Genomic DNA, 27,860 nt, shown 5'->3' with positions numbered 1-27,860 from the left:
AAAAAAAATTAATGAATCGATTACGTTCAAACTAAACTCCCAAAAATTCCAACCTTCTCTTCGCCAAATTCCTTATTTTTTACTTTTGTATGTGGGTATGTGGGCCCTTAAGCAATTTTGTTCCCTGCTACTTTATCAAATACCCAATAATTATTCGTGTAGTAAGTGATACATATAATACGAGATAAAAATAGCATGTTAACTTTATATTATATTGACCTTGTTATTTAAAATATTAAATGTATCAATCCAGTTCACAATCAATCAATAATTGACATCAGTCATCACATTCCGGACAGTGACGTGAGATAGGTATCATTCACCAGTGGTCATTCATTTAGGTACATATGTATATAATATTTTATTACCAAAACATTGATGGTGTTGTTGCAGGTGATTGAACCGGATCCAGACCCAGAATGGACGTTACTATTTTATTTGAGAAGGAAGTTGAATCTGTGCGGCACGAAATTGGGCTGCGCAGAAGGAGGATGCGGAGCCTGCACCGTCATGGTGTCCAAGTACAATCGTCAACAGAAGAAGATCGTGTATCCTTTAAAAATAATCATTAATCTTATCCCTTCAATAAACCTTATCCCTAAAACATTTAAGGCGCTTAAACGATCAGTTTTGCCATCAAACCAGTCTCCGTTTCCGTCGAGCTGTCCGTTAAACTGAAGTGTAAATGCAAAACGGAAACGGCCGACTGAAACCAAAACGGATAGGAGACCGGATGGAGTTTTCGTATCCGTTTTTAGAGTTACCAGTTAAATTGGCGTGTAGTATGTTGCCTTATTTTTAATACTACTTATCTAATTTTCATTGAAATATTATAATTTGTTTAAATACCTATATGTAAGTAAGTATTGTATTACACCAACCAATATGTTTAGAAAGTAATTATAAAAATAATATTCATTTTAGTGGATAAAAACTACGTAGATATACAACGCCGATTCCGGACTGAATTGGCAACTGAAACCTCGACTGAACGGACAACAACTGATCGTATATAAACACACAGATTGGTCGCATAGTTGCGAATCGCTTCTCGACATGAACCAATATTTTTCATCACATCAAAGCAAGTTGTTAAAATAGGATGGCAGAAAGGAGAAAAATATTACAGTTATTATTATAATCTCCCAATTCACCAGATCCAGTCGTACGTATGCATTGATTGAAGAAATATAACAATAATTGTGTCTAGGGATTGCAATACCGGTATTTCAAATCCGGTATTCCAGTATTTATCAATACCAAAATTCCGACCATGTCCGATCTTAATAGGATCATAATATGGGCCTCCACAGAGTAGAGGTTTGCATTAACATATTTTGTTTTTTACGAGAAATGGATGTCAGCCACTTGCTCAAACTATTAGGTCCATACCCTGACTCACACACAAATTGAAAAACAATATGTGTACTTGCCATATCCTGGATTCGAACCTGGGACCCACGGCGTGATAGTCCAATGCTTAAGCCGCGCGGCCACCTTGAGTGCCACCAAAATACCGGTTTTAAAAATCCAAAATACGGAAATTTTCGGTGTTAATAAACCACACTCGTTTATGTTTTTGACGATGAATTTGAATGTTATTTCTTCACTATTTTGTACTGTATTTCCTATTCAATTGAATAAAATGCAAAATATTGACTGAATCAATATCAATAAAACACAATTGATTAAATATAGGTATGTACCCATTTATAAAATTGTCTCGATAAATTAACATAGGTTCTGATATTATTTCGAAATAAAAAACATCCGTGACAAATGTTCAATTATTATTCTATAATAACATTATTGATGATTGTGTTGAATTGAAGAAACTTTTCCTGCAGCCGCGCTTATTTACACTTAATGAACTAGCCCTTTACTGCATGTTTTTTTTTTTTGAAAAATTTTATTTTTTCTTGGTGTCAAAATGCCTTGTGAATGAAGGGAAAATAATAAAAAAAATATTTTTCGAAAATTTCATTAAATTTTGTATGTTACTGCGTGGTGTCGCAGATTTACGACATTTGGAAATCTTATATTTTAGTATGACAAAATACAAAATCAAATGAAAACAATTATAAAAAAACTAATGTACACGCCTTATTTGATGGGGAGATATTTTTATTCAACCAATTTCAATATTCTGTATATTTTTTTTTATTTATTTACAAATGCGGATTTTCGCGTACATACGAATTCGTTAACTTACTGTCAAAGCAGAAATGCAGAGACTATAATGCAGAAATGCTTTATTTCTTGAAATGTCCAAACAAAATCGGTAAAGTAGGATGTTTATGGTAAAACAGTTTTTTAGACATCGAAAAAGGATATTATTTGATAATTTACACAGATGGCATTGGCTATATAGAAATAGTTTCAAATGTCGCAAATTTGCGACACTATGCAGTAAAGGGCTAGCCTATTTGACGGCTTTAGTAGAAATTATCAATACCTATATTCAAATTATATGTAAAAATCACCAATTTCTACAATATTGTGATTACTAAATGTCACCATAACAAATGTAGGCAGGTAGGTTTTTTTCTATAAAATGATGTTTTTAAAGAGATTGTAATAGCTATATTTACCGATAAGTAGTTATGTTTTAACAAATACCAGTATTAATACCGGCATTCAATAAGAAATACCACAAAACCGGTAGTGATATTTTCATTCGGTATTGCAATCCCTAATTGTGTCAACTAATTTCTGGAGAGCCTAGGGGCTGAGAATTACCATACGTTTGGAAAAATGTATCTCACACGTTGTTCGCTTTCCTGTTGCAGAAATAAAACTCTTATTATCGGATTGATGTGAGATACCGTATCTTCTAATATTTTTATGAAACCTCATTTTAAAATCTTTTGAAATCTCTGTGCAAACGAAGTTTTCTTTTTTGTTATTGTAAATAGAATTATGTTTGAAATACTTATTTATCATGAGAATGTAGATAACAAAACGTCCAATGTTAAAGGTCGCTAGTATTTTTGATTGAAATGTTTTTCTTCATAATTACGCACAAATATTATTTGTAAATGAATTAAAAATCAAATTTCATAGATGTGAATAATGACGTAGGTACCTATTGATCTTGATTTGAACGCCACCCACCAAAATCATAGTTGTTGTAGTTATGTGATTATTAAACAACGAAAGTAATTCTAGACTTGTAAATACGTAAATGAGTTATTTGATAGCTCATATTAAGCTTAGTTGGATCATATGGACACCCATGGCCCCCACAAGGGGGGGAGCTGACAGGGTTCAGGAAGGGCCCGGCATGACGAGCCGACCATATAAGTGAGATAAAACACAGATCACAATTTTGCTCTAATAATTAAAAAAAATCGCCTGTGGCGCTATTCTACTTCAATGGTATTAATAATTAAAAATATTTGAATGTCCGATGCAATTGTTAACTGTGTGCCGATACTCAAATGCCGTAATTCAAATGGATGTACATTTTAGAAATACAAAAAAAAATAGCTAAAAATATACATTAATTTTACCGAGTGCACCATTTGGAAAACGCTACTGCATAGCGTCACACTGCCTTTACCCTTAATGATAGGTAGGGGGGCTTCAGGATGTGGGGGCCATAATGGACACCACACGGCGCCTCCAAGAATTCATTCCTATCGCTCGCCAGTCTTCTTGCGTCATTCCAGGTCATGCCAGCACCAGTCGTATGGAGAGAGACTGCTTCGTCCGCTCTCTTATCTCCTCGTTACTCCTAAAAGCATACCCACCGCACACCAAGTATTCGTCGCAAACATCTGTTCTCGAAGCTCAGTATACGGTTGCGTGAGGTTCCATGACTCGCTACCGTAAAGCAGCACTGCTCGAATGCAAGCGTCGAATAGGCGGCGTTTGGTTTGAACTCAGTGAGTTCCACACTCCACATTGAGTTGGATATTGCTCCAGCCATTCCCATTAAAATATCGAGTTCTTTTGCAAAGTGCAATCGCCCGTGGTGTGGACCCCCGGGTATTTGAAACTGTTGACACTCTCGATGTTTTGTCCGTCTCTAATCAGGGGTAAATCTGGACCAGGACAGGTGCTATTGCAAAAAACGTTGGTTTTCTTCGTGTTGATTTTCAAACTAATGCGAGACGTATTGTTATGCAGCCTGTTGATTGTCTTTTGAATGCCCTCGATTATGACGTCGAGCAGAACAGCGTCATCGGCATATTCCAGGTCGCACAGCTTCATCGTGGAGGTGACAGCTATGCTTCAGTCTGGTAGTGTTGACTTTCGTAGTATGAAGTCAAGAGGATGATGAATAGAAACAGAGCAACGACACAATCCTGTCTGACCCGGTCGTGACTCCAAACCATTCCTTGACAGTGTCACCAATTCTGACAGAGCATTCGCTATTCTCATGCATCATCGTCTAGTAATCCGCAAAGCAACAAGCCAACGGACTGTTCAGCCCATGGCTCTGCTGGAGAAGACATCGAAGGTTGTGAATTTAGTTCGCACACGCTTGTGTGAGTAAAATACCGTTTAAGTATTTCTTAAGGGCCCACATGCCCAACGAAGCTCAAAATGGAGATTTTATGGTATTTTCAAAGTATTAGCCTGAACATTCCTTAAACGTTGTAGATAATCTATTTATATAATTTTGAAGCCTTATTATCCTTTATATTTAATTTAAACATTTATTTGATGACTGCATAAAGTATTTTTGTTACATAAAATAGTATTCTTTTAAACTTCTCGCTCTAATGTTTTAGAATATAGTCATATTTCAGTACCTACATCCATGTGCAGTGGTGTTAAGATTTTTTAGATTTTTTATTTTTTAAACGCGTTTATAAAACCATGAGTAAAATTTATGTTGAAATCATTATAGTGAAATATGTATGATAAAAAAATATATTTAAAATCTCCGAGATCCCAAATTTGGCAAGAATTAGGCATTTTATTATTCAAGAAATGGGCAAGATTACCACATTTTTTAAACACGCCATTTCTATTGGCATTTCCCAGTGGTTAAGCTACAACATTCGGCCGTAGCCCTAAGTTGACAAACGATAACTGAAGTAGGAGTAAGATCATGTTATCGCGCATGTTTGAACATGTACCTAACCGAAAAAAACCAATTTTTATCATCTAAGCACATGGATGTACTGAAATATGACTTTATTCTAAAATATTAGATCGAGAGGTTTAAAAGAATTCTATTTTATGTAATAAAAATACTTTATGCAGTCATCAAATGTTTAAAATAAATATAAAGGATAATAAGGCTTCAAAATTATATAAATAGATTATCTACAACGTTTAAGGAATGTTCTGGCTAATGCTTTGAAAATACCATAAAAATTCCATTTTGCCTACGTTGGGCATGTGGGCCGTTAAGGTTGTGTATTATTTTTATTGGGTCTCTACTCTCATCAAAGGGTAAAGTAATAGATTAAAATCAGAGATGTCGCTATATTTGGCACTAAGGTTTTTTGTTATAATTTGCTTTGCTAGTAAACTCGTATTGTACTATTATAAAATTAAATTATCGTAGTTTATAATATTACTTATTCTAGAAAAAATAAATAAGCTACCTAACGAAATTATGCCTAAGATTTCGGTTAGAAAACTATTTCTCCATTAGGTATCATAAATACGTATTTATATTAAATTATGATGTACTCAGATGCAGGTACCTACCTGAATAATGTAATGACTAAATCTATTTTGATTTTAGAGTACCTACCTAATAATATTTTTTTAATTAAAAACATCATCTAGAAAATGTAATATTTAAATAACCATTTTTAAGACCTTCATAATATTTATAGTATTATCAACCATGACCAACAAAGTCAACACATAAACTTAAAATTCTTGTCCTTAACCACTTATACCAGTCATTTGGCAGTAAACGCATGCCTTGCTCCTGTGTGTTCCATGCATGGCCTAGCCGTGACAACAGTGGAAGGAATTGGCTCCACCAAAACACGCCTTCATCCGGTACAAGAGCGGATCGCTAAAGCTCACGGATCTCAGTGTGGATTCTGCACTCCCGGAATAGTCATGTCCATGTACACTCTGCTGAGATCACTACCGAAGCCTTCATATGAAGACTTGGAAGTCACTTTCCAAGGAAATCTCTGTCGTTGCACAGGATACAGACCCATCATTGAGGGCTACAAGTCTTTCACCGAAGAATGGGAGAGGAACCAAGTAGCTGCCACCAACGGCAACAAGGTCTGCGGCCTTGGCAAGAAATGCTGTAAGAATGGCGGTAATGGATATTCTGAAGCTGATGACCCACAAGAAACATTCAATCATAATCAATTCAAGCCGCTTGATCCATCACAGGAACCGATTTTCCCACCAGAATTAAAGATGTCATCCATCTATGATGAACAGAAATTACTTTTTAAAGGAAAGAATGTCACGTGGCACCGTCCGACGTCTCTTGAAGACATTGTGAATCTGAAGAGTCTCCATAATGATGCCAAAATAGTTACCGGGAATACTGAAATAGGAGTTGAAGTCAAATTCAAAAATTGTATTTATCCAAACATAATTATGCCAAATCTTATAAAGATCCTCAATGAAATGGAAGTGACAGATAGTGGACTAAGAATCGGCGCTGCTGTCACTTTGACAGATATGGAGACAAGTATGAAACAATTAATGAAAACTATTCCTCCTTATAAAACCAAGATTTTTAAGGCGATTGTTGAAATGCTCTACTGGTTTGCGGGGAAACAAATCAGGAATGTTGCATCTGTAGGTGGAAACATAATGACAGGAAGCCCGATTTCTGATCTGAATCCAATATTTTTAGCGGCCGGAATTGCCCTGAATCTAAAAAGCAATACTAATGAAAGAAGTGCTATTATGGATGAATCGTTCTTCACTGGATATAGGAAGAATATTGTTCTCCCTGATGAAATTCTGGTATCGATTGAAGTGCCATTTACAAAAGAGAATCAATATTTTAAAGCATTCAAACAGGCCAAACGTCGTGAAGACGACATTGCTATAGTCAATATGGCATTGAATGTTCATTTTGAATTGACTACTGGAAAAATATCAAACATTAAAACATCTTTCGGTGGCATGGCGCCTATCACCGTTTTAACTAAAAATACAACCAAAGCTTTAGTAGGACAAGCATGGAATGAAGCCATGCTACAAAAAGCTTACACAAATCTATTGAAAGACCTTTCCTTGGATCCATCCGCCCCGGGTGGTATGATTCAGTATCGACGATCTCTAACATTGAGTTTATTCTTTAAGGCATATTTAGAAATTACTCAAGAACTGTCTGAAGTTTTACCAAATGTTTCTAGCGTAAATGGCTATGATAAGAGTGGAATAGGCGGCTTTAAGCATGATGTACTAAAAAGCTCCCAGTATTTTAGTCTGCCTTCTGATAAACAATCGCCAATCGACCCTGTGGGCCGGCCGATTGTTCATGCATCTGGATTGAAACAGGCGACAGGAGAAGCAGTCTATTGTGATGATATGCCTGCAATAGAAGGAGAACTCTACCTCGCTTTTGTTCTCAGTACAAAAGCGCATGCTAAAATTATTTCCATCGACGCCTCAGAAGCGTTGGCGATGGATGGAGTCCGAGCATTCTTTTCAGCGGCAGATCTGGAAGAGTCTAGAAATCATATCGGGGCTGTTGTCCATGATGAAGAGTTATTCCGATCGAAAACGGTAACCAGCCAAGGTCAAACTTTGGGAGTCGTGATTGCAACAGACCAAAGTATCGCTCAGAAAGCAGCTAAACGTGTAAAAGTCATTTACGAAGAAATAAAACCTGTTATTGTTACTATTCACGATGCGATCAGAGAACACTCTTACTATCCTGGGTCCCCGAAGATATGTATAGGCGATGTCGCTACGGCTTTTGAAAAAGCAGATTACGTCATTGAAAATGATTTCCATGTCGGTGGACAGGAACACTTTTATTTGGAAACTCATGTCAGCCGAGTCGTCCCCAAAGAAGACAATGAATTAGAAATTTTCAGTTCCAGTCAGCACCCGACAGAACTTAGTGTATGTATTGCAATTATTTTTTATATGTACTTATTATTTTTTTTCACTGAAATTTCTTGATGGAATGACATGATATTAAGAAATATCTATTATACAGCACAAATATAAAATCAGGATATTTTTTAAAATACAGTAAAATGTGTATAACAATAAGAATAAACGTAAATTATATTCATAAATTTAAATCTATGTATATTTAATTTCAATAATAAAACATTCAAACATCCTCAATTTAATAAATCAAGTGCGTATAAATATAGTGTATACATCTACTGTGGGGCTGACGCCAGAATGCTCGTATCTTGACTGATGGATTCCTTGTTTGAACATCATGTCTGGCACGAATTCACATGTTATTTTTTCAATCAACATGTGTGTTTGAATCCAGGGCATGGACCCACTCGGTTGAGCTAATCGCTCACATCCAATCCTCACTCAAGCAATATCCACACTGTAGAGGTTCTCGTTTTCCATCGCTAGTGATCTACCTTTAGCTTAGTAAATACAAATAACACAAGTATAAAAGAATTTATTTAGCAGAATGAAATATCCAATATATTGCATTGTTAATCACTATCTTAAAAAACTATTGGACAGTTACCTGAGACCAATGTTACTCATCCACCCGACCCATTGGTTGTATAGACGCTAGATCTTGTGTTGTTCGGTGTGTAGATCCAGCATCTATTATTTGTATGTAGAAGGTTACGTTGTGCGTGTGATGATATGTTCGGGGCACAATTGAAATGAGACACAGCGTTGACATTGCTTGTTTTATATTCTGTTAAAAACATTTTGGATTATACACGGCATTATGAATAAAGATACATTGATGTTGAAAGTTGATTACGTAGGATTTTACATTATGAATTTTGATTGAGTTTGGATATTCACGGAGTCGCGAGTGAACATCTGACTGTACAGTTCAATGCCTAGAATGCGACAGATTTATTGGCTCTCATTTCCGTTTAGTATTGTTGTCTGTGCTACACGAATGACCACAGACAATAACACGTCGGTTGTAGAGTTGGGTAAACCTCTACAGTTGCTTGCTCAGATTCACATGGATTCAAATCCCATGGTTTTAGAGACAAGAATTCTGCCGTTACTCCACATCTAGCATTGACATAACTGTATATATTATTATTTTACAGAAACTAACCAGCCACGTTCTCGGACTTCCAATCAATAGAATAATCTCAAAAGTCAAAAGAATCGGAGGTGGGTTTGGAGGGAAAGAATCCCGCGGGGTGCTTGTAGCTTTGCCTGTGGCTCTGGCTGCGTTCAAACTTCAAAAACCAGTCCGGTGCATGCTCGACAGAGATGAAGACATGCTGATGTCTGGAGCTCGGCATCCGTTTTACTTCAAGTACAAGATTGGGTTCAACAAAGACGGAAAGATCACTGCTCTTGTAATACATATCTACAACAATGCTGGCTACTCATTAGATCTTTCAGCGGCTGTAAGTATTTGTAAATCAGAATCAACCGGGTCTGCGGAACCTTGGGCTTCGCAAGAATTTGTAAAATCTTGCGAAAAAAAATGTACGATTTGAATCCTATTTGGTAATAGGGCAATTACAAAGTTTAACGTGGCCTATTCAAAAACACTACAGTATTTTGAAATTTTATGGTAGATATTTCGAAATATACTATTTTTGTAGCAAAGAGGAATGTAGGAATAAAAAATGGGATATCAGTTATTATTATTGAATGTCACTGAATGCTCTGTCAACATTTTTAAATTTTGTACATTACGTTATAGGTATGTAACAGCAAAGCACTGTTTCTTTGTGTGAAAGTATGTGAATATAAATCGTGCATCTGAAAAGTAGGCAATCAATGTAAAACCAATTTAAAAACAGAATAATATTTTTCAAAATTGAGTTACCTACTTAATAATTATAGATGTGTTAACTAAAGTTGAGGCGAAGCAATACCCACACAGTCGAATATTGACAAACAATAATCACAAATTACATCGCACAACCACATATTTTCTAATGTTAGTAGTCTTGAAGTGAAACAGCGCCGCAGGCGACATATTTTTACTATTGGTCCAATTATGTGACATGTCTTTATCTCACTTGGCTGGTCGATCCGCCACGCCGGGCCCCCCTTAAGTGCGGGCCCCCAGGCTAGAGCCCTGTCAGCCTATCTGCCTGTGGCGCTATGTATTTGTTGCTTAATTGTTTGGCATACGAACTGTGACAAATATAGTACGAGGTGGCATTTGGATTTTCCTTTTTGGTACAGTAAGGGTCCTACAATACAAAAAAGGTTGGGAATCACGTAGATATAGTCCAAACTTCACAGTTTCATCAATTGCTTTTAATTATTTTTTAGGTTATGGAAAGAGCGATGCTTCATTGCGAGAACGCATACAAAATTCCCAATATGGAAGTGTACGGATACCTTTGCAAAACTAACATGCCGTCAAACACAGCGTTTCGAGGTTTCGGAGCACCGCAGGCGATGCTGGCTACGGAAAACTTCATCCGAGACATCGCCACCAAACTTAACAAGAGTTCCACTGAAATCGGCTACCTTAATCTTTACACTGAAGGAGACACTACTCATTTCAAGCAGATACTAACTAATTGCACTATTCGACGATGCTGGGACGAGTGTTTGGATAAATCCAATTACTTAGAAAGGAAAAAAAAAGTTGATGAATTCAATAGGTATGATCTTATATACCCGAGCATTGTTATCCACAAATTTATCCATCATGTTTTTTTATATCTTACCTTACCTATTCTATAAAATTCTTCTCCATTTTCTATTGCGATGATAATTCAAGCATTTCTGAATAATAGTTTCTCCCAATGAATTCTGGTATTATTGTGCGGCTCAAGTATTGGCCTATAGCGTCGTGGGTCCCAGGTTTAAATCCTGGGTCGGGCAAGTACACATATTGTTTTTCAATTTATGTGTAAGTCAGAGTATGGACCTAATAGGTTGAGCAAGTGGCTGACATCCATTTCTCGTAAAAAGAAAATCTGTTCATACAAACCTCCACTCTGTAGAGGCCCATATGATCCTATTAGGATCTGACATGGTCGAAAGAAGAAAGAAAATTTAAATTATTTATATTTTATCATTTTAAGCTTCTTCCAAAATGAATGTCATGTTATATTCAGAATAACATGACAATTATCTAGAAATAATATATTTCATAAGCCTACTTCAATAGTTTAGCCCCAAATTTTATAATTTATTATGAATTGTGGGAATTATATGCATAGAATTCTTCAATTCGTTATTCAAAATCATATCGATATTCTGCTTTGAACGTGTTTTTATAATGGAATTATTTTTCCCATTTCATATGACAGGAAAAATCGTTGGAAGAAACGAGGAATAGCCGTGGTGCCGACAAAATTCGGCATAGCCTTCACGGTGAGATTCTTCAATCAGGCGGGAGCTCTGGTTCTCGTTTATACCGATGGCTCAGTACTCTTGACTCACGGAGGCACAGAAATGGGACAAGGCCTGCATACCAAAATGATCCAAGTGGCGTCCCGCGTCCTCGGAATAGACTCATCCAAGATTTACATCTCGGAAACGTCCACCGATAAAGTACCCAACACCTCACCCACGGCCGCCAGCGCCAGCTCAGATTTGAATGGCATGGCAGTGCTCAACGCTTGCAATACTATCATCGAAAGACTCGCACCTATAAAGAAGGCTAATCCCAATGGAACGTGGGAGGAATGGATCGCGAAAGCCTATTTTGAATGCATCAGTCTATCGGCGGTCGGTTATTATTATACTCCGGGTATCGACTACAATATGAAGGAAGGCTCCGGGACCCCGTTCAATTACTACACTTACGGAGTCGCTTGTTCCGAGGTAGAAATAGACTGCTTGACCGGAGACCATAAAGTATGTCGGACTGACATCGTTATGGATGTGGGAGACAGCTTAAACCCTGCCATAGACATCGGCCAGATCGAAGGAGCATTCGTGCAAGGTTATGGAATGTACACCTTGGAAGAGTTGATATTTTCCCCAACAGGGACACTATACAGCAGGGGTCCCGGGGCGTACAAGATTCCTGGATTTACAGATATCCCTGCAGAGTTTAATGTTTCGCTATTGAAGGATGCACCAAATCCTAAGGCGGTTTACTCCTCCAAGGTGAACACGATTTATATAATTATTGACATTAGTTTTAACAATTTAATTCTTTTGATGCGCGTCAATTATTCTATTATTAAATGCAATAAAACTCGATTTTAATTAATTTTAAATGTCTATTGCAACATGGACTTCATTTGGGATGTTTACATGCCCAGTGTGTATACAGAGAAGAAAACAAGATTATTTACTTTATTTTAACAATATAAGTCGAAAGAACAAACACACAGTTAATGCCAAAATTATTTTCTCACATTGTGATTTTGACATTTTGTGTAAGTGACGAAGCGAATGTAACATGCAAGTGACAGCTGGCTGAAAATTGATGAGATAAAATGATTTGATGCCCCACTCACCTGCTGTATCCGAAGATTGCCGCAAATCGTCAAGTACTTTAACAAAATGTGGTTACTACACAACTTTTAAAATATATATTAATGAAATATAGTAATAACAATTGGTTGTAAAAATATCTAAATCATGACATGTTTTTTTAATCTTTTAGGCTATCGGAGAACCTCCTCTCTTCTTGGCATCATCGGCATTCTTTGCAATCAGAGAAGCGATTGCATCGGCTCGGGCAGACAGCAAGGCCACTCCTCAATTCAAATTGGATTCTCCGGCCACTGCAGCCAGAATCAGGATGGCCTGCCAGGACAACATAACAGCCATGGTAAGCATTACCCTTTATACTAAATCCATGATAAATATTTAATAGAATGATATATTGTGAGTATGGCCCCCACAGGGGGGTGCTAACAAGGCTCCAGCCTTAGGGCGTGGCATCGAGGATCGAACAGGTAAGTTAGATAATAATGTTGAAAATTGTAAAAAAAGACAGAACTGTTTTTATATTATTGATGTGTTGGAATCATGTTGGAATCAAAAAGAACAAGTGAAAAAGTGACACTTGTTTGAAAACAAATGAAAATAATAAATAGGTACCTAGTGAAAGCACAAAATATCATTTGTTTTTAAAACAAATGAAAATGCAGTAAACTGCATTACCGCTCTAGCTTTCATTTATTATTTTCGATAATTCTTATTGATGTCACTACAGATAAACACACATCACAAATTTGCTCTAATATTAAAAAAGTCACCTGTAGCACTATTTTACTTGAAGGAAATTAACATTTTAAAATATGAGGTTATGCTATGCAATTTTTGATTATTCTGTGTCGATATTCAACAACTCCATAATTCTAGTGGGAAAATACAAAAAATAGCTAAAAATACACTGAATACCTACACTACTAACGCTACTATAAAGCGTTACACTGCCTTTAACCTTAGCGATAGGTAGGGGGGCCATAAATGCAAGCAACACAAAGTGAACCACCTATAATATAATATGGTTCATTATTGCGTGAATACGCTGTGATTTGTAGTTTTTGCACCTTGTTTAATTTGACATGGAGTTTTTACGCTATGTGGTCACTTGGGCCATCAAAACATGTCAATATTTACCAACACAACCTAACTTCACCTACTTGGAAGCTTGTTTGAATATGAACAAACTCTCAGTTTAGACATTTCAAAATGACAGGTGACAGATTATTTTAATGTGGTTTGCGATGTACGCGATTTACCCTTAATACGCATGAGTCTGTTATATTTTTCGTCGGAATATGTACTTAACGAGTATTAATGTTGGTAAATATTTCGCAGATGCCTGCACAAGCTTTTATAAAAAAAAAAATTACGAAAACAGTAGGGGAGAGCAGGTAGGATTCGTACACTTTTTACTCTAAGCCGTACAAAAACAAAACTGTAAGATATTTTAAAATAACTTTAATGCTGCTATACATCCAATATATTTGGCTTTAATAATAGTGAAGTGTAGTTCAGATACAAATCAGTATGGCGGAGCTACGGTAACTTTTCTGAAAAATGGAAAATGTACGAAACTACCCCACACGTGAGGTAGCTTCGTACATAGTGTGGGGCACATTCGTACATAATGGGGAACCTTCGTACAGTCAAAGAAAATGCTATTTATTCAATGTAATATAATCATGCATTGAGATCAAAGCTAACACAGAATCAGCCTTCATGTAATAATAATTAACAGTTATTGTTTTTAAAGTGCTTATAACTACTTAGTCATAAAAACATAACACTTTTATTTATTTTTTTGTTAATAAAAGAACGAATAAATCAACATTATAAAATTTACCATTAGAGGTCTTAATCTTATGTATTTAATAGTTGTACTATCCAACATTATACATAGATAGGTCTTTTTCGAAGCTCGATCTGATATGTAAACTGTTCCTTCATCTTTGGTAGTGGGAAAGACAAATTTCCAGGTATGAGGCTTCTTCCTCAAAAATGAAACTTTGTATTCAACGGGACTATATTTTTAAGCACCTGTCCAAGATAATATAAAACGGTCTTTGTTTTCTTGAACTCTACTATCACAAAGCGTTCTTCTTTGATGTTCTCTGACGTAACTGGAGTTTCATTCTCAGTATCCGATCCTTCAGACGTCTCTTCGATGGAAGAACAAGAACTTTCTCTTAAACTCATATTAGCCTCATCCTCACAATCAGTTTCATCCTGACTATCAGTCTTTACAGTTTTATTTTGCCTCTTTGGTTTAGTTGTCCCTGAAGTTTTCTTCTGTCTCTTTGTTTTGGTTCTTGTATCTGACAGTAAATGTAATGCTCGATTCATCTCCTTAGCCCTTTGTTTCCTCTCTTGCTCTTGCTTCTTCAACTTTTTTGCTTTTTCTATATTTTTTTTCAGGGGTATCTATATATATTCTCGATTTTCCTGGTAGTTTTCCTTTCTTCGACTTTTTTAACGCGTTTCTGTCCACTCTGGGATAAGGCCGGATAATTTCTGGAGTTATTAATCCTACAGTTGATGAAGATGCAGGCGCAGTTGTAGGTGATAGCAAGGAGGGTGATACTGGCGCTGAGCTCCATGGAAGATCTTGTTGAGTAATCTCTGTTTCTGCAGGTAGAGTTTCTGGCACATTGGCATCTTGGCCCGCTGTAGAAGTTGATTGTCCACCTTACGTGCATTCTAACGGCTGCATCTTGCATCATTGCATCTTCATCAACGTCTCCTGTTCTTGTCCCCTTTTTCACATATATTCGCGGCATGGTTCTGTAACAATAATATTTTTGGTGAACAATCTTTCTACTACCACGCAGTTAGGAATGGGGAGCATTCGTACAGTACGAATCTACCCCACTCATAACTGCACGAAGGTACCCCAAACCGAGAAATCAACAAATTAATTGAAAATAAAAATAACCGCTATAGTTAGCCTAAAATGACTATTTACATATTAAACGAAGTAATCACTTCATAAACTATACTAAGTCACTTATAACATTCGTGCAAAACTTATAACAGTTAAGCGTGTTCAAAAGTGAATACAAAAAATACTTACGTAGAGCGAAAACACGTATCGGCGTGCTCCGTCGAAGCTGTTGGCCGCACTGATGCCCTGCCCCGCGGTTACACTATGCGTATGAGCGGGAGTCACACACACAAACGCGAGCACGCCAATGAATTGGATAGTGAAGATATCGCCACTGTACGAATGCTCCCTGTATACGAATCCTACTTGCTCTCCCCTATATTCTATGTAGACCATTACATTGAATACCTTTTTCTGTCGGCGCAGATGCTTTTTGATCCAATAATTGTAAATTTTAAATTTTCATACATTTCGATGCATTGTCACATGCACTATCACACACTAAGATTATATTAGGTTGGGGTAGGTTAGGTTGGGTTTGGTCCAAAAAGAATGTTATAAAAGGTTGTATCCGGAAATTTGTACGTAAAAAGTTCACCGCAGGACACTTATTTGTGCGCCGCAGTACGTGAAACATGAGTTTGTGTAACATTTAATCAAATGACGAGTTCTTCGTTCAACATTTCACCGTGGAGTATATTTGTACGTATGCTACAACATGTGGCGAATTTTATGAGATGTCTTTACTAGGTTAGGTTAGGGTTAATCGAATTGGAACAGTACTATTTGCAAACTATCGTCACATTTTGTAAAATACGTACAAATGTATTCCACGGAGAAATGTTCAACGAAGAACTCGTCATTTGATAAAATGTTATACAAACTCATGTTTCACGTACTGTGGCGCACGAATAAGTGTCCCCACGATGAACTGCATACGTAAAACTTACATGTAACCATAAAAGGTCATCCGGGCATCTACGGCACAATTACCTTAATGTTTTATATTAATGTACTTTTGTTAAAAATGTGAAAGACACATTAAATTTATTCAATTATTTTCTAATATTTTTCAGCTCGACGTACCACAAGAAGGAAGCTATACACCTTGGAATGTGATTCCTTGAGACGGAAGGAAATAATTGTAAAAATATGTATCAGTTAAACATCCCAAATTAAAATTGGTCAGATATAAATATAATAATTTTGGTAAATTGCAAGCTTCTTATTTCTCCGCTAGGTTCTCTGTTGGCATAATGATCCCCCTTAAGTATATAGATTAAATTACCTAGGTACTAAAATAGCTTTTATATTAATAATAATTATACTACCTATTACATTAGATTATAATTTTACTATTGATAATACAATGCAGTAGATAATAATATGTTTTCATAACTTCAAAATAAGTTTAATTCTGTCAAACAATAAAAATTATGTCTGATAATAATTATGATTCTACAATCTAGGTTATGTTTAATAAATCTTTAATAAAATTAAAATATAGTATTTTCATTATCATCAATTACATTTAACGATGAAACCCTAATTGCTTTCACTCCTGTCACATCACGATAATAGCGCCTGTACACGTGTATGGATTTTCTGGCAGCAATAGTGTATTTTAAACTATCGTGACAATAACTGTTTACACGTAAAAGTCCTGACTGTCTCTCCAACCTTATTCTTCAAGAGTGAGTGAGACACGATGTTGTCATTTTATGGTACCATTTGACAGGTAGTGAAAATCGGTTAACCTCAAAATTCGTTCGTAGTTGGTTTTTTTGCCAGCAGGTTCGCCACTATCGTTCTACTGCGCAGGCGCATATTGAACAATTCTCAACTGTCGAATGAAAATTCAGAAACTTCTGAACTTTTTTGATTCATGCATACAATCTTGCAATTTATATGTTAATACGTTTTTACGTGTGCATTTTTTTATTATGGCTGCGATAATACATGATTGACAATTGATTGAATGACAAAATTCAGTGTGCTAGTGCTAGTCGGCTTAAGCGACGGCCTATAGCGTCGTGGGTCCCTAGTTCGAATCCTGGGTCTGATGAGTACACATATTGTTTTTCAATTTGTGTATGAGTCAGAATATGTACCTATTAGGTTGAGCAAGTGGCCGACATCCATTTCTCGTAAAAACAAAATCTGTCAATACAAACCTCTACTCTGTGAAGGCCCATATGATCCTATTAGGATCGGACATGGTTGAAAAAGATTTATATTGGATCTTAACAGCCTACCTAGGGTGGAGACCCTTCGCCACTGATAAATAATGGGGAATACATTTGTTTAGTGACTTGGAGAAGTTGATTATTCGCTTATAAGAGAGTTATACTCTTTGGTGTATGTAATTACTCAGTCCCTAAGGCAGTGGTTTCCAAGCTTCACGTTACTATGACTCCCTTTTTAAAAAAAATCTAATCTTGGCGCCTCCCCCCCCCCCTTTATTTCTTTAAATAATACCTTTTTAAATAGTCAACAATGTACTAATACAAAAATATATAAAAATAAACAAGGTTTTCATCATCAGGGGCGCGACAACCCGGTGTGGGTCTTCTATTGGATTGCTGGACATTACTCTCTTTGCCGGTTCATTATCATTCATACGGTGCACATGATCTAGCCATCGCAGTCTCCCAATCTTAATTGATTGAACTGCGCTGCAATCTTCGTACAGCTTGTAAAGCTCATAATTATATCATCTCCTCCAATTGATGCCGTCCCTGATCGGTCCATATATACGGCGGAGAATTTTTCTTTCAGAAATGTTCAGGGCTCGTTCATTTCGCAGAGTTAATGTCCAGATTTCCGATACGTACCTACGTATCGGAAATCTGGACATTAAGCACTGGCTTTACAAGTGTCTTGTAAAGAGTGCTTTTAGTTCGGCGAGATAGTATGCGGGACTTAAAATGTCTTAACATGCCAAAGTAGCATTTATTCGCAGACATGATTCTCTTGTTGATTTCTTCTGTAATATCGTTATGTCGAGTTACAAGAGAACCAAGGTATATGAAACTGTTGAGCGTATCAAATTTGTATGTAACAATATCTAACTTTGGTGCGCCTTCTCGTGGTGTGACATGTATTTAGTTTTTGCCTCGTTTATTTGTAAGCCCATTCTTTTGGCAGAGGCTTCTTGTGCTGTGAATGCCTTTTTTCAGCGCCAATTCTGATATGGCAATGATGTCAATATCATCGGCATACGCCAACAGCTGCACAGGCTAAGTAAATATCGTGCCGCTGGGTTTTACTAAGTACTTATATTATATTCATTTTTAAATTAATTTGTTTTTCATGCGATGAATGTGCTTGTTTATTAGCACAATCAATTTCAATAGTAGTCAATCCAAATTTATCATCGTTCATTAACAAATGGATTCTTTCGTGGGCTCCACATCCTGAAGTGGGCCCCGAGGTCAGGATCTTTCAACCGCATATTTAAAATATTTAACAGTCCTGAAACAAAACAACGCCGCAGGCAACTTTTTTTTACTATTAATCGGTTAAGTGCCCAAAGCGTCTTCGGACGCCTTAATTACACCAATTCTTATGTTAATTACTATCAATTAACTAATTGCGGCATAGAAAGGATTAATAAAATAATGTTAAAAGTGCACTATCAAACTAACCATGAACTCAGTAAGTAAATAGATAATAGATTTTTGTTTGCTTCAATATATATCTGGCGTAGAAATCATTTAAAAGTGGATAGGTACATGGCGAACTTATTTTTTTTGTAATTTTGACTTCCAAAGCTCCATTTTTTTTATGAATGCCTTCACTTTGTCTTTTTAAATCAGTGAATACTTAATGGTCCTTGCATTGATTCACTCAATTTTTTTTTAAATGTCAACCAAATTCAACAAAATTATCGTTCCTAAACAAACTTGCCTCAGATTTCAACATTATGATTTGAACCTTTTATTCAGACTTTATTTAATTTTTTCACGATAGCCAGCGCGCTTCACAATAGTGTAGAAGTGAAGTATTATAAAATTTGTCTCCATATATTCTACAGGTTTGCAAACAACATTTTATAGGACTGTTTTTTTATGTAGTTTATAACTAGCGGTCGTTTTATAAACTATGCGTTTGCAAATTGCAAACCTGTGGCTACATTAATTATGTTAAACTTTTCGCGCCTCCTTAGCAACACTCCGCGCTCACTCAATTTGGAAATCGCTGCCTTAGGAAGTGAAAAAAGTGAAGGGTGAAGAGGCACTCTTAAATTCTGACATCTTATTGATTAATCTTGTTTCCAACATCAATGATAAACTTGGGACGCAAAGACCTTGGACCAAAGTGTAATCGTTATGTTAAAATTGTAATTCAATTGATTTCAAATATTACAGATGACAGATTTCTTTCCAACAAATATCAACAGAGGAGAATAAAAAGTCAATATTTGTAACATCAATTTTATTAAAAAAAGTATGAATAAAACAATTATTTAATATGTAATAAGAGAATTTTGAAGTACAGAATAATACAGGTAACTTCATCATCAAAATAATACAATATTAAAAGTCAGTGATGTTACGTTACAATAAAAGTGATAGTTTCATATAAATGATTAAACCTAATAATTAAAAAAAATATAATCTATACAAGGGATACTTGTAAGTTTTGGCAATAAAAAAGAGATCAAAATGAAAAAACACCCCGCAGACTAAAATTAATTATGTAAAATATATTAAATTTCCAATAAAAACACCAAAATCTGAATAATAAAGTATAAAAAGCGATAACATGAAAATATTAACTTTTTAAATCGCAATGGAAATTTAAAGTTAATGAAAATTATTGTCATATTTATATTGTATTTTTAAAAATATGCATTTATTTTTAATCATTTATATTTTTAATACATATTTGGAAAATGGGAGTACAATCCTCCTTAATTTAATGGACATTTCTAATGTTTAGCAAAATACTCATTTTCACTACTCTATTTTATACTAGATACTTTATACATCTTGTAAAAAAATATATGGCAATGTCCGGTAACTCTTAAGATTATAATATAACACATTAAAATAAAATGGAATATCTGTGTAAAATATTTTTTAATTAAGAAATTTAAACATTCCAATTGACATGAGCCCATTTTGTTCTGTCGTAGCCATCAGACGCGAGGGTGGCTCTGCATTGACGGGAAATTTCAGTCAGTAAAGAAATGAAAGTGCGCAGATCGTAACTCTTCCATGCTTTCGTCACATTATGAGACAAATCGAACACATCTTGGACGCAAACATCCGAGTCGTATCTGAAAACCTCATATTTAGGGTGTGTCCAAAGAAATCTGCTCTGCTTGTTGGAATCCCTCTGACTTTGAGTTACGGATCTGACCATATTTTTGTAAACAACCATTTGACTCGGTAATGCGACCCCATTATTTTTGAATTGTACCTTCAATACAGACTCTCCTAGCGCGGGACAAATCACCTGCAAAAGATGAAAATGGTATGTTGTAGTGGAAGTACATAATGAGATGGAATTTCTTCCCAGCCACAAAGGGATTCAGGGGGGGTTAATATTTTTATATCTGCGGTTGCTATCGCTGGCTGGGGTCAAATCGCATCTATATTAACAGTGTCTTGTTCGTTGATACTTCTGCTTTTTATATCCTTCCCAAACTATTGAAACTTATTGGCAGTGAGGCGAGGTGAGACCATAGATACAAGTTGCAGCTGAATGCAGAATTATTCTAACTCACATTTGAAATATTTTAGAAGGGAGTTCTTTCTTCGATTATTTATTACTTATATAGATAAATGTATACATCATAATATTTGAGTAGGACTATTGATGAAAATAATGATAAATGTGTAAAAAATAAATAACTTAAATATTATGATGATCCAAAAAACACTTTGTAAAATATTTCAAATGTGAGTTAGAATAGTTCTGCATTCAGCTGACGATGTGATTTCGAAGTGATGGTGGAATTGGTCATATTAGGGGCAAAGTCCTGTGCACTTTGTGCACAGTGTAGTCCGCAAGGCAAGTGCCGTTTAGGTCCACTGCGTCATGTGCGCATCGCACGACTTCTTTCAGTGTGCTCCACCACTTAAGGTCATCAATAATTAATGGAATACGATTTCCGGTATTTTCTGACCCCACATCTCCACACTAGGTAACAAAATCTTTTATCCTCATCTCCAAATTATGTTACATTTTTAAATCCAATTAAAAAAAATGTTGAAAATTATTTCATTATGGAATATCAGATATCAATTTTTTTTTTAAATATTGCCAGTTTTATATGGTCACATTTTTTACAACCCCTACATTCCATTCCTCACATTATATCAAGCACTCATTATGCCAGGGCATGACATCACATGTGAATGACTTCTAACCCATGGAGGAAAGTTGATATTCCAGTCAAATAATTGGCATAGGATGGCATAACTCGGTCAGAAACGGGGACACACCAACCATTGGTAACGGAGGTAATAATAAAAAAGATGTGCTACTGGCTAGAGTACACATAACACCAGCTACCTTTTCTTCCAATCTTCTGTCATCCTGGAAGTAAATTCAATATTGTATTCGACGGCCAGCCGTCAAATTCACATGGTGGATAAAATAATTTGAGGAATATTTTATTAACCACAGCTTATTGGGGACGATTTGTGATTTAATTGATGGTATTTTCATTAAATTATTAGGTAATATATCGGTACATCACCTTTGACTTGAAGTCGTATGAGATGTAAAACTCTGCAAACTCATTTATTAGATCCAATAGTTCCACAGGTTCGGTCAAAGTTTTCGACAACTCCAGTGACTTCGAGAAATGACAATCCCAACCTACATAAATATAAATTATACAATTAGTACAGGTCTCTCAGCCAGAGTTGAGGGAATCCATAGCGAATACAGATACAAAAGATTGTGTGTATTGATGCATTTCTGAGGCAACGGGCAATGCACAACGTCTACGAGAAATAGCCGTTTGTCTTGATTACACCTACTTATTGCGCTAATAGCGAAAAGAGGACAACATGCGTATATGATGATTTTCCTTTTTAAACAATGCGTCTGTGTAAGTATTGCTTCTCCTCAACTTTTGTAAACACACTATAACCCTTTAATTGCCCGGAGGTATTAGAATGGTGGTACCCAACAGGCCACGAATTTCTATGAAAAATAAAACCTTAGAAACATCACTATTTAGAAATAGAAGTATATCATAAAGACTTGTATATCGGTTAAGAATGTCACCATGATTACAAAAGATGGCAGTATATTGTGTGCAATATATTAATTTATTTAAAACAACTGGCCAGGGCTAGTGTAGTGAGTGTAAAGTGCAGCGTGTATACACGCTCATTTTTCTATGGCCGTCCTTGCATGCACAGATTTGTAGAGTGCGTAAACGCGCTCGTGGCATACATCCGGAAGGAATTAAAATTTGTTTTGATTTGAATGAATGTATTAAAAATATATCCAGTACAACCTCAATTATCCGGACCAAATGGGGATTAAGATGGAAGAATCCAGATAATCAAGAGAAACTGGAATCTGGAAATTGCTAATAATTTTTTCAAAATTTTGTTACATGAATCAACGTAAACACATCTACAGAACTCCAACACTGCTGCCATTAAGCCAGTGTGCCTTTGACTTGTATTCTGTATGGTGTTTGTTTAAGAGTACTATTACATATTATTTAACATCCACGGTGGCGTAATCGGTAGGGCGGTCATCTCTGAGTGGGTTGAGCAAATTACTAATTAATTAAAAAAAAAAAAAAAAATTAATTATTCATCGTAAAAAAAGTTTGTTAATACGATAATACATGGTAATCTCGTTTCTATTATTACACAATATGGTACATGTTGCTGAACGGGGGCCATCAAATCGGTTGAAGTTCCTTAGTTTCAGAAACATTTGAATCGTTTTTTTTGCCGTCAATAAACATCATGCAACCGACAGTCATAAATTAAAAAAATTTTACAAAGACCACTCGCAGAAGAGTTTAAAATGTTAAAAATAATAAATATTGATCAAATAAGTACGTTAAGTATTATTTGAGGCGTAGAGTTACAAAACCCGCTCTGGGCGATTTTTCAAAAAAAAATAGTTATGAATGTACGCAGGAGCTCTTTCGTAAGACCTATCTTCTGTTCTAGGTGAGAGTTTTAAATTCCTCTCTGTTTCTTCAAAAAATCAAAATAAATATCGAGGAGACTGACTAAACCCGCTCTTAAAATAAATTTGTTCTGGTAAAACCCTCTCTGCGTAACCGGCCAATCAGACGCCGCGATTTAAATAATGACTCTTCACGAAACCTTTAATCTCCATACAAACCGTCAAACCGTTTTCTCATGCGCATCATAATTTTGCTTCAATTATTTTACTATTTTTTACTTTTAATAATGAATGTTTCAATAGTTAGTGTGACGGAATCTCAACAAGAACAATCAAGGAAGCGTTTGAAAAATTCAGCTGCTTGGAAATGTAGCCTGTTACGCCAAGAAACGTATTTAAAAATTGACTATATGTATATTTTTTGTTGTCATTTATATTTAATATTCAGTGTGATATAATAAAATATCATAAGGTTATTACACGTTTTTATCATTATTTGGTTTGTGTCAAAAATATAATTAAAGGAAAACTATTTTCTGTCGGAGAAATGCTTTTTGTTTGATAATTTGTACTATACAAATGATAGATTTAGTAGGTTATGTTACGTTAGGTTAGTTTTTTCATCTCCCTTGATAAAAAATGACATTCCTTATCATTATCTCCACGGGACAAGTTTTTTTCGTCATAAAATTGTATCATTCGTTAATATGAACGATAATGAATTTTAATTCAAATATGTTTATTAATTTGTAGATTAGCTTAGTTATAATAACGACACATAGTTAACAATGCTGTGCTATCTTGTAGAAATACCGTTACTTTTATAATACGTTTTTGCAATAAATTTCAGAAATTCCACGTTTACTATAATTTGTATATAAAATGTAGCAGGAACAACAGAATATAGGTAATAAATATTTATGTGGGAAAATAAGTAAGCTCATACTTCGCGACTTTTGTTTATCGGATTTGGTTTCTGAATTAAATCCTATAAAATATCTAATATACGAGGGTGGGTCAATAAGTCCTTAGAAAAGCCGACAGGTGGCGCGACTAGTACTGTAAGCGGTTTGTTTTCATGCAGCGGCACTACCGATTCAGTATGCTGCGAAGTTTCAATCAGATTGGTCGGGTTGTTGTGTGTTTCTCGTACATTTAAAAAAAAAATTTGCTTGTGGAAAATGGAAAAATGGAAAATGGAGAAAATTGAGTTTAGAGCTGTTATTAAACATTTTAATATAAAAGGGTTAACAGCAAAGGAAATAAAAAATGAGTTGGATTTAGTTCACGGCATATCTGCTCCTTCACTTGCAACTATTTATAACTGTTTAAATGAATTTAAACGTGGTCGTACATCAACAAAGGATGAACCACGCTCAGGACGTCCTGTAGAGGTGACTACACCAGAAATGATCAATAAAATCCACGATATGGTGTTAAGTGACCGAAGATTAAAGTTGAGTGAGATAATTGAGGTTACAGGGATCTCAAAAGGTAGCGTCATTTCTATTTTACATGACAAATTGGGCATGAAAAAAATTTCTGCAAGATGGGTGCCGCGTTTGCTCACAGTCGACAATAAACGCAATAGGGTGGTGGCCTCTAAAGCCCTGTTGTCGCTCATGTAACGCAATCCGGATGAATTTTTTCGTCGCTTTGTGACTGTAGATGAAACATGGATACACCACTATACTCCCGAGACGAAAGAACAGTCAAAGCAGTGGATTGCGAAGACAAACCATGTCCAAAGAAGGCGAAAACCGTAAAATCAGCTGGTAAGGTTATGGCTACTGTATTTTGGGATGCACGTGAAATTATTTTCGTTGACTATTTGGAAAAAGGAAAAACAATAACAGGGGATTATTATGCATCTTTATTGGACCAGCTAAAAAACGAAATTGAAGAAAAACGGCCTCATTTAAACAGGAAAAAAATCCTCTTTCATCAGGACAATGCCCGTGTTCACACATGTTTACGATCAATGGCTAAAATTGAAGAATTGAAGTTCGAATTGGTCGACCACTCACCGTATTCGCCAGATTTAGCCCCCAGTGACTTTTTCCTTTTCCCAAACTTAAAAAAATGGCTAAGTGGACAACGTTTTTTTTTCAAATGAAGAAGTCATCGATCGGACAAATGCTTATTTTGAGGACCTTCCGAAAACTTATTTTTCTGACGGTTTAAAAAAAATTGAGAAACGTCTAACCAAGTGTATTGAGCTCCAAGGAGATTATGTTGAGAAATAAAAAAAAATACAAAAATAAAAACTGTTTTAATGCTTTTTTCTAAGGAATTATTGACCCACCCTCGTACCTAAGTAGATTATGAATAATATAGCTTAAAAATATTATCATTTTATTTTTACATTTAATAAATAGGTTGGTAGGTAATGGTGGGTTTCCCACAGACATGGAATTTGGGGACACAGGTAATACAGGGAATAGTTAGGTAAAGGCCAGTACTTAAGTTCGCTGGGTTTTTTTATTTATGCTATTGATATTATTAAAAAATTAGTTATTGTTATTTCAAATTATCTTATAATTACCTTTTAAGGGTTTAAAAATATCTTTCTGATTCAAAATATGGTCATTAATATTAAAATTATTAAGAATTATTAGGGCACTTATATAATGATAAAAGATTAGTTACCTATTAAACAAATAATTTGCATGGTATGTAGGTAATAACTAATTGTCTCCAGAAAAAGTAACATTTTTTGATAATGGTTTTTTTTTGTTTATTATAGAATAAAAATAAGTACTTACATGACATTAACATATTAAAATTAAAAAGTTTCACAAAGGCAATTTGACATAGTAAAAAGTAGGCAATATTCAACTAAATAACTATTTTTTTAAATCTAAAAAAAATATTTTCAAGACAAGTAAATACCACTATTTTTAAAAATATTACATACCAATATAACAGCTAAATATGTAGGTACGAGGGTGGGTCAATAATTCCTTAGAAAAAAGCATTAAAACAGTTTTTATTTTTGTATTTTTTTTTTATTTCTCAACATAATCTCCTTGGAGCTCAATACACTTGGTTAGACGTTTCTCAATTTTTTTTAAACCGTCAGAAAAATAAGTTTTCGGAAGGTCCTCAAAATAAGCATTTGTCCGATTGATGACTTCTTCATTTGAAAAAAAACGTTGTCCACTTAGCCATTTTTTTAAGTTTGGGAAAAGGAAAAAGTCACTGGGGGCTAAATCTGGCGAATACGGTGGGTGGTCGACCAATTCGAACTTCAATTCTTCAATTTTAGCCATTGATCGTAAACATGTGTGAACACGGGGATTGTCCTGATGAAAGAGGATTTTTTACCTATTTAAATGAGGCCGTTTTTCTTCAATTTTGTTTTTTAGCTGGTCCAATAAAGATGCATAATAATCCCCTGTTATTGTTTTTCCTTTTTCCAAATAGTCAACGAAAATAATTCCACGTGCATCCCAAAATACAGTAGCCATAACCTTACCAGCTGATTTTACGGTTTTCGCCTTCTTTGGACATGGTTCGCCTTTCGCAATCCACTGCTTTGACTGTTCTTTCGTCTCGGGAGTATAGTGGTGTATCCATGTTTCATCTACAGTCACAAAGCGACGAAAAAATTCATCCGGATTGCGTTGCATGAGCGACAACAGGGCTTTAGAGGCCACCACCCTATTGCGTTTATTGTCGACTGTGAGCAAACGCGGCACCCATCTTGCAGAAATTTTTTTCATGCCCAATTTGTCATGTAAAATAGAAATGACGCTACCTTGTGAGATCCCTGTAACCTCAATTATCTCACCCAACTTTAATCTTCGGTCACTTAACACCATATCGTGGATTTTATTGATCATTTCTGGTGTAGTCACCTCTACAGGACGTCCTGAGCGTGGTTCATCCTTTGTTGATGTACGACCACGTTTAAATTCATTTAACCAGTTATAAATAGTTGCAAGTGAAGGAGCAGATATGCCGTGAACTAAATCCAACTCATTTTTTATTTCCTTTGCTGTTAACCCTTTTATATTAAAATGTTTAATAACAGCTCTAAACTCAATTTTCTCCATTTTCCATTTTTCCATTTTCCACAAGCAAATTTTTTTTTTAAATGTACGAGAAACACACAACAACCCGACCAATCTGATTGAAACTTCGCAGCATACTGAATCGGTAGTGCCGCTGCATGAAAACAAACCGCTTACAGTACTAGTCGCGCCACCTGTCGGCTTTTCTAAGGACTTATTGACCCACCCTCGTACAATGCGAAAAATATACAGCTACCATTAGGTAAGAATGGCTACAAAATATTTTCTAGACAAAGTAAATTCGAAAATATATTACTTACATAATTAAAATAAATACGGACCGC

The 27,860-nt window shown here is 35.5% G+C and overlaps 1 protein-coding gene across 1 annotated transcript in view; it reads left to right on the top strand.

Moving 5' to 3' along the window:
* Positions 1 to 16,880, top strand: part of ry (xanthine dehydrogenase rosy) — a 32,480-nt gene extending 15,600 nt beyond the window's left edge. The window contains exons 2-8 of the mRNA XM_085958112.1: positions 394 to 548; positions 5,871 to 8,022; positions 9,177 to 9,485; positions 10,369 to 10,706; positions 11,361 to 12,165; positions 12,671 to 12,838; positions 16,459 to 16,880. Of these exons, the coding sequence (XP_085814238.1) occupies positions 394 to 548; positions 5,871 to 8,022; positions 9,177 to 9,485; positions 10,369 to 10,706; positions 11,361 to 12,165; positions 12,671 to 12,838; positions 16,459 to 16,509 (3,978 nt within the window). The 3' untranslated portion in view covers positions 16,510 to 16,880. The remainder of the gene's footprint in view (positions 1 to 393; positions 549 to 5,870; positions 8,023 to 9,176; positions 9,486 to 10,368; positions 10,707 to 11,360; positions 12,166 to 12,670; positions 12,839 to 16,458) is intronic.
* The last annotated feature ends 10,980 nt before the right edge of the window (positions 16,881 to 27,860 follow it).

Source organism: Rhyacophila brunnea, unplaced genomic scaffold (assembly GCF_057557595.1).
Source record: "Rhyacophila brunnea isolate RB1 unplaced genomic scaffold, BYU_Rbru_1.0 scaffold_11, whole genome shotgun sequence".
NCBI lineage: Eukaryota > Metazoa > Arthropoda > Insecta > Trichoptera > Rhyacophilidae > Rhyacophila > Rhyacophila brunnea.
The sequence above is the reverse complement of the archived record's forward strand: the minus strand, read 5'-3'. Positions and strand labels throughout refer to the sequence as shown.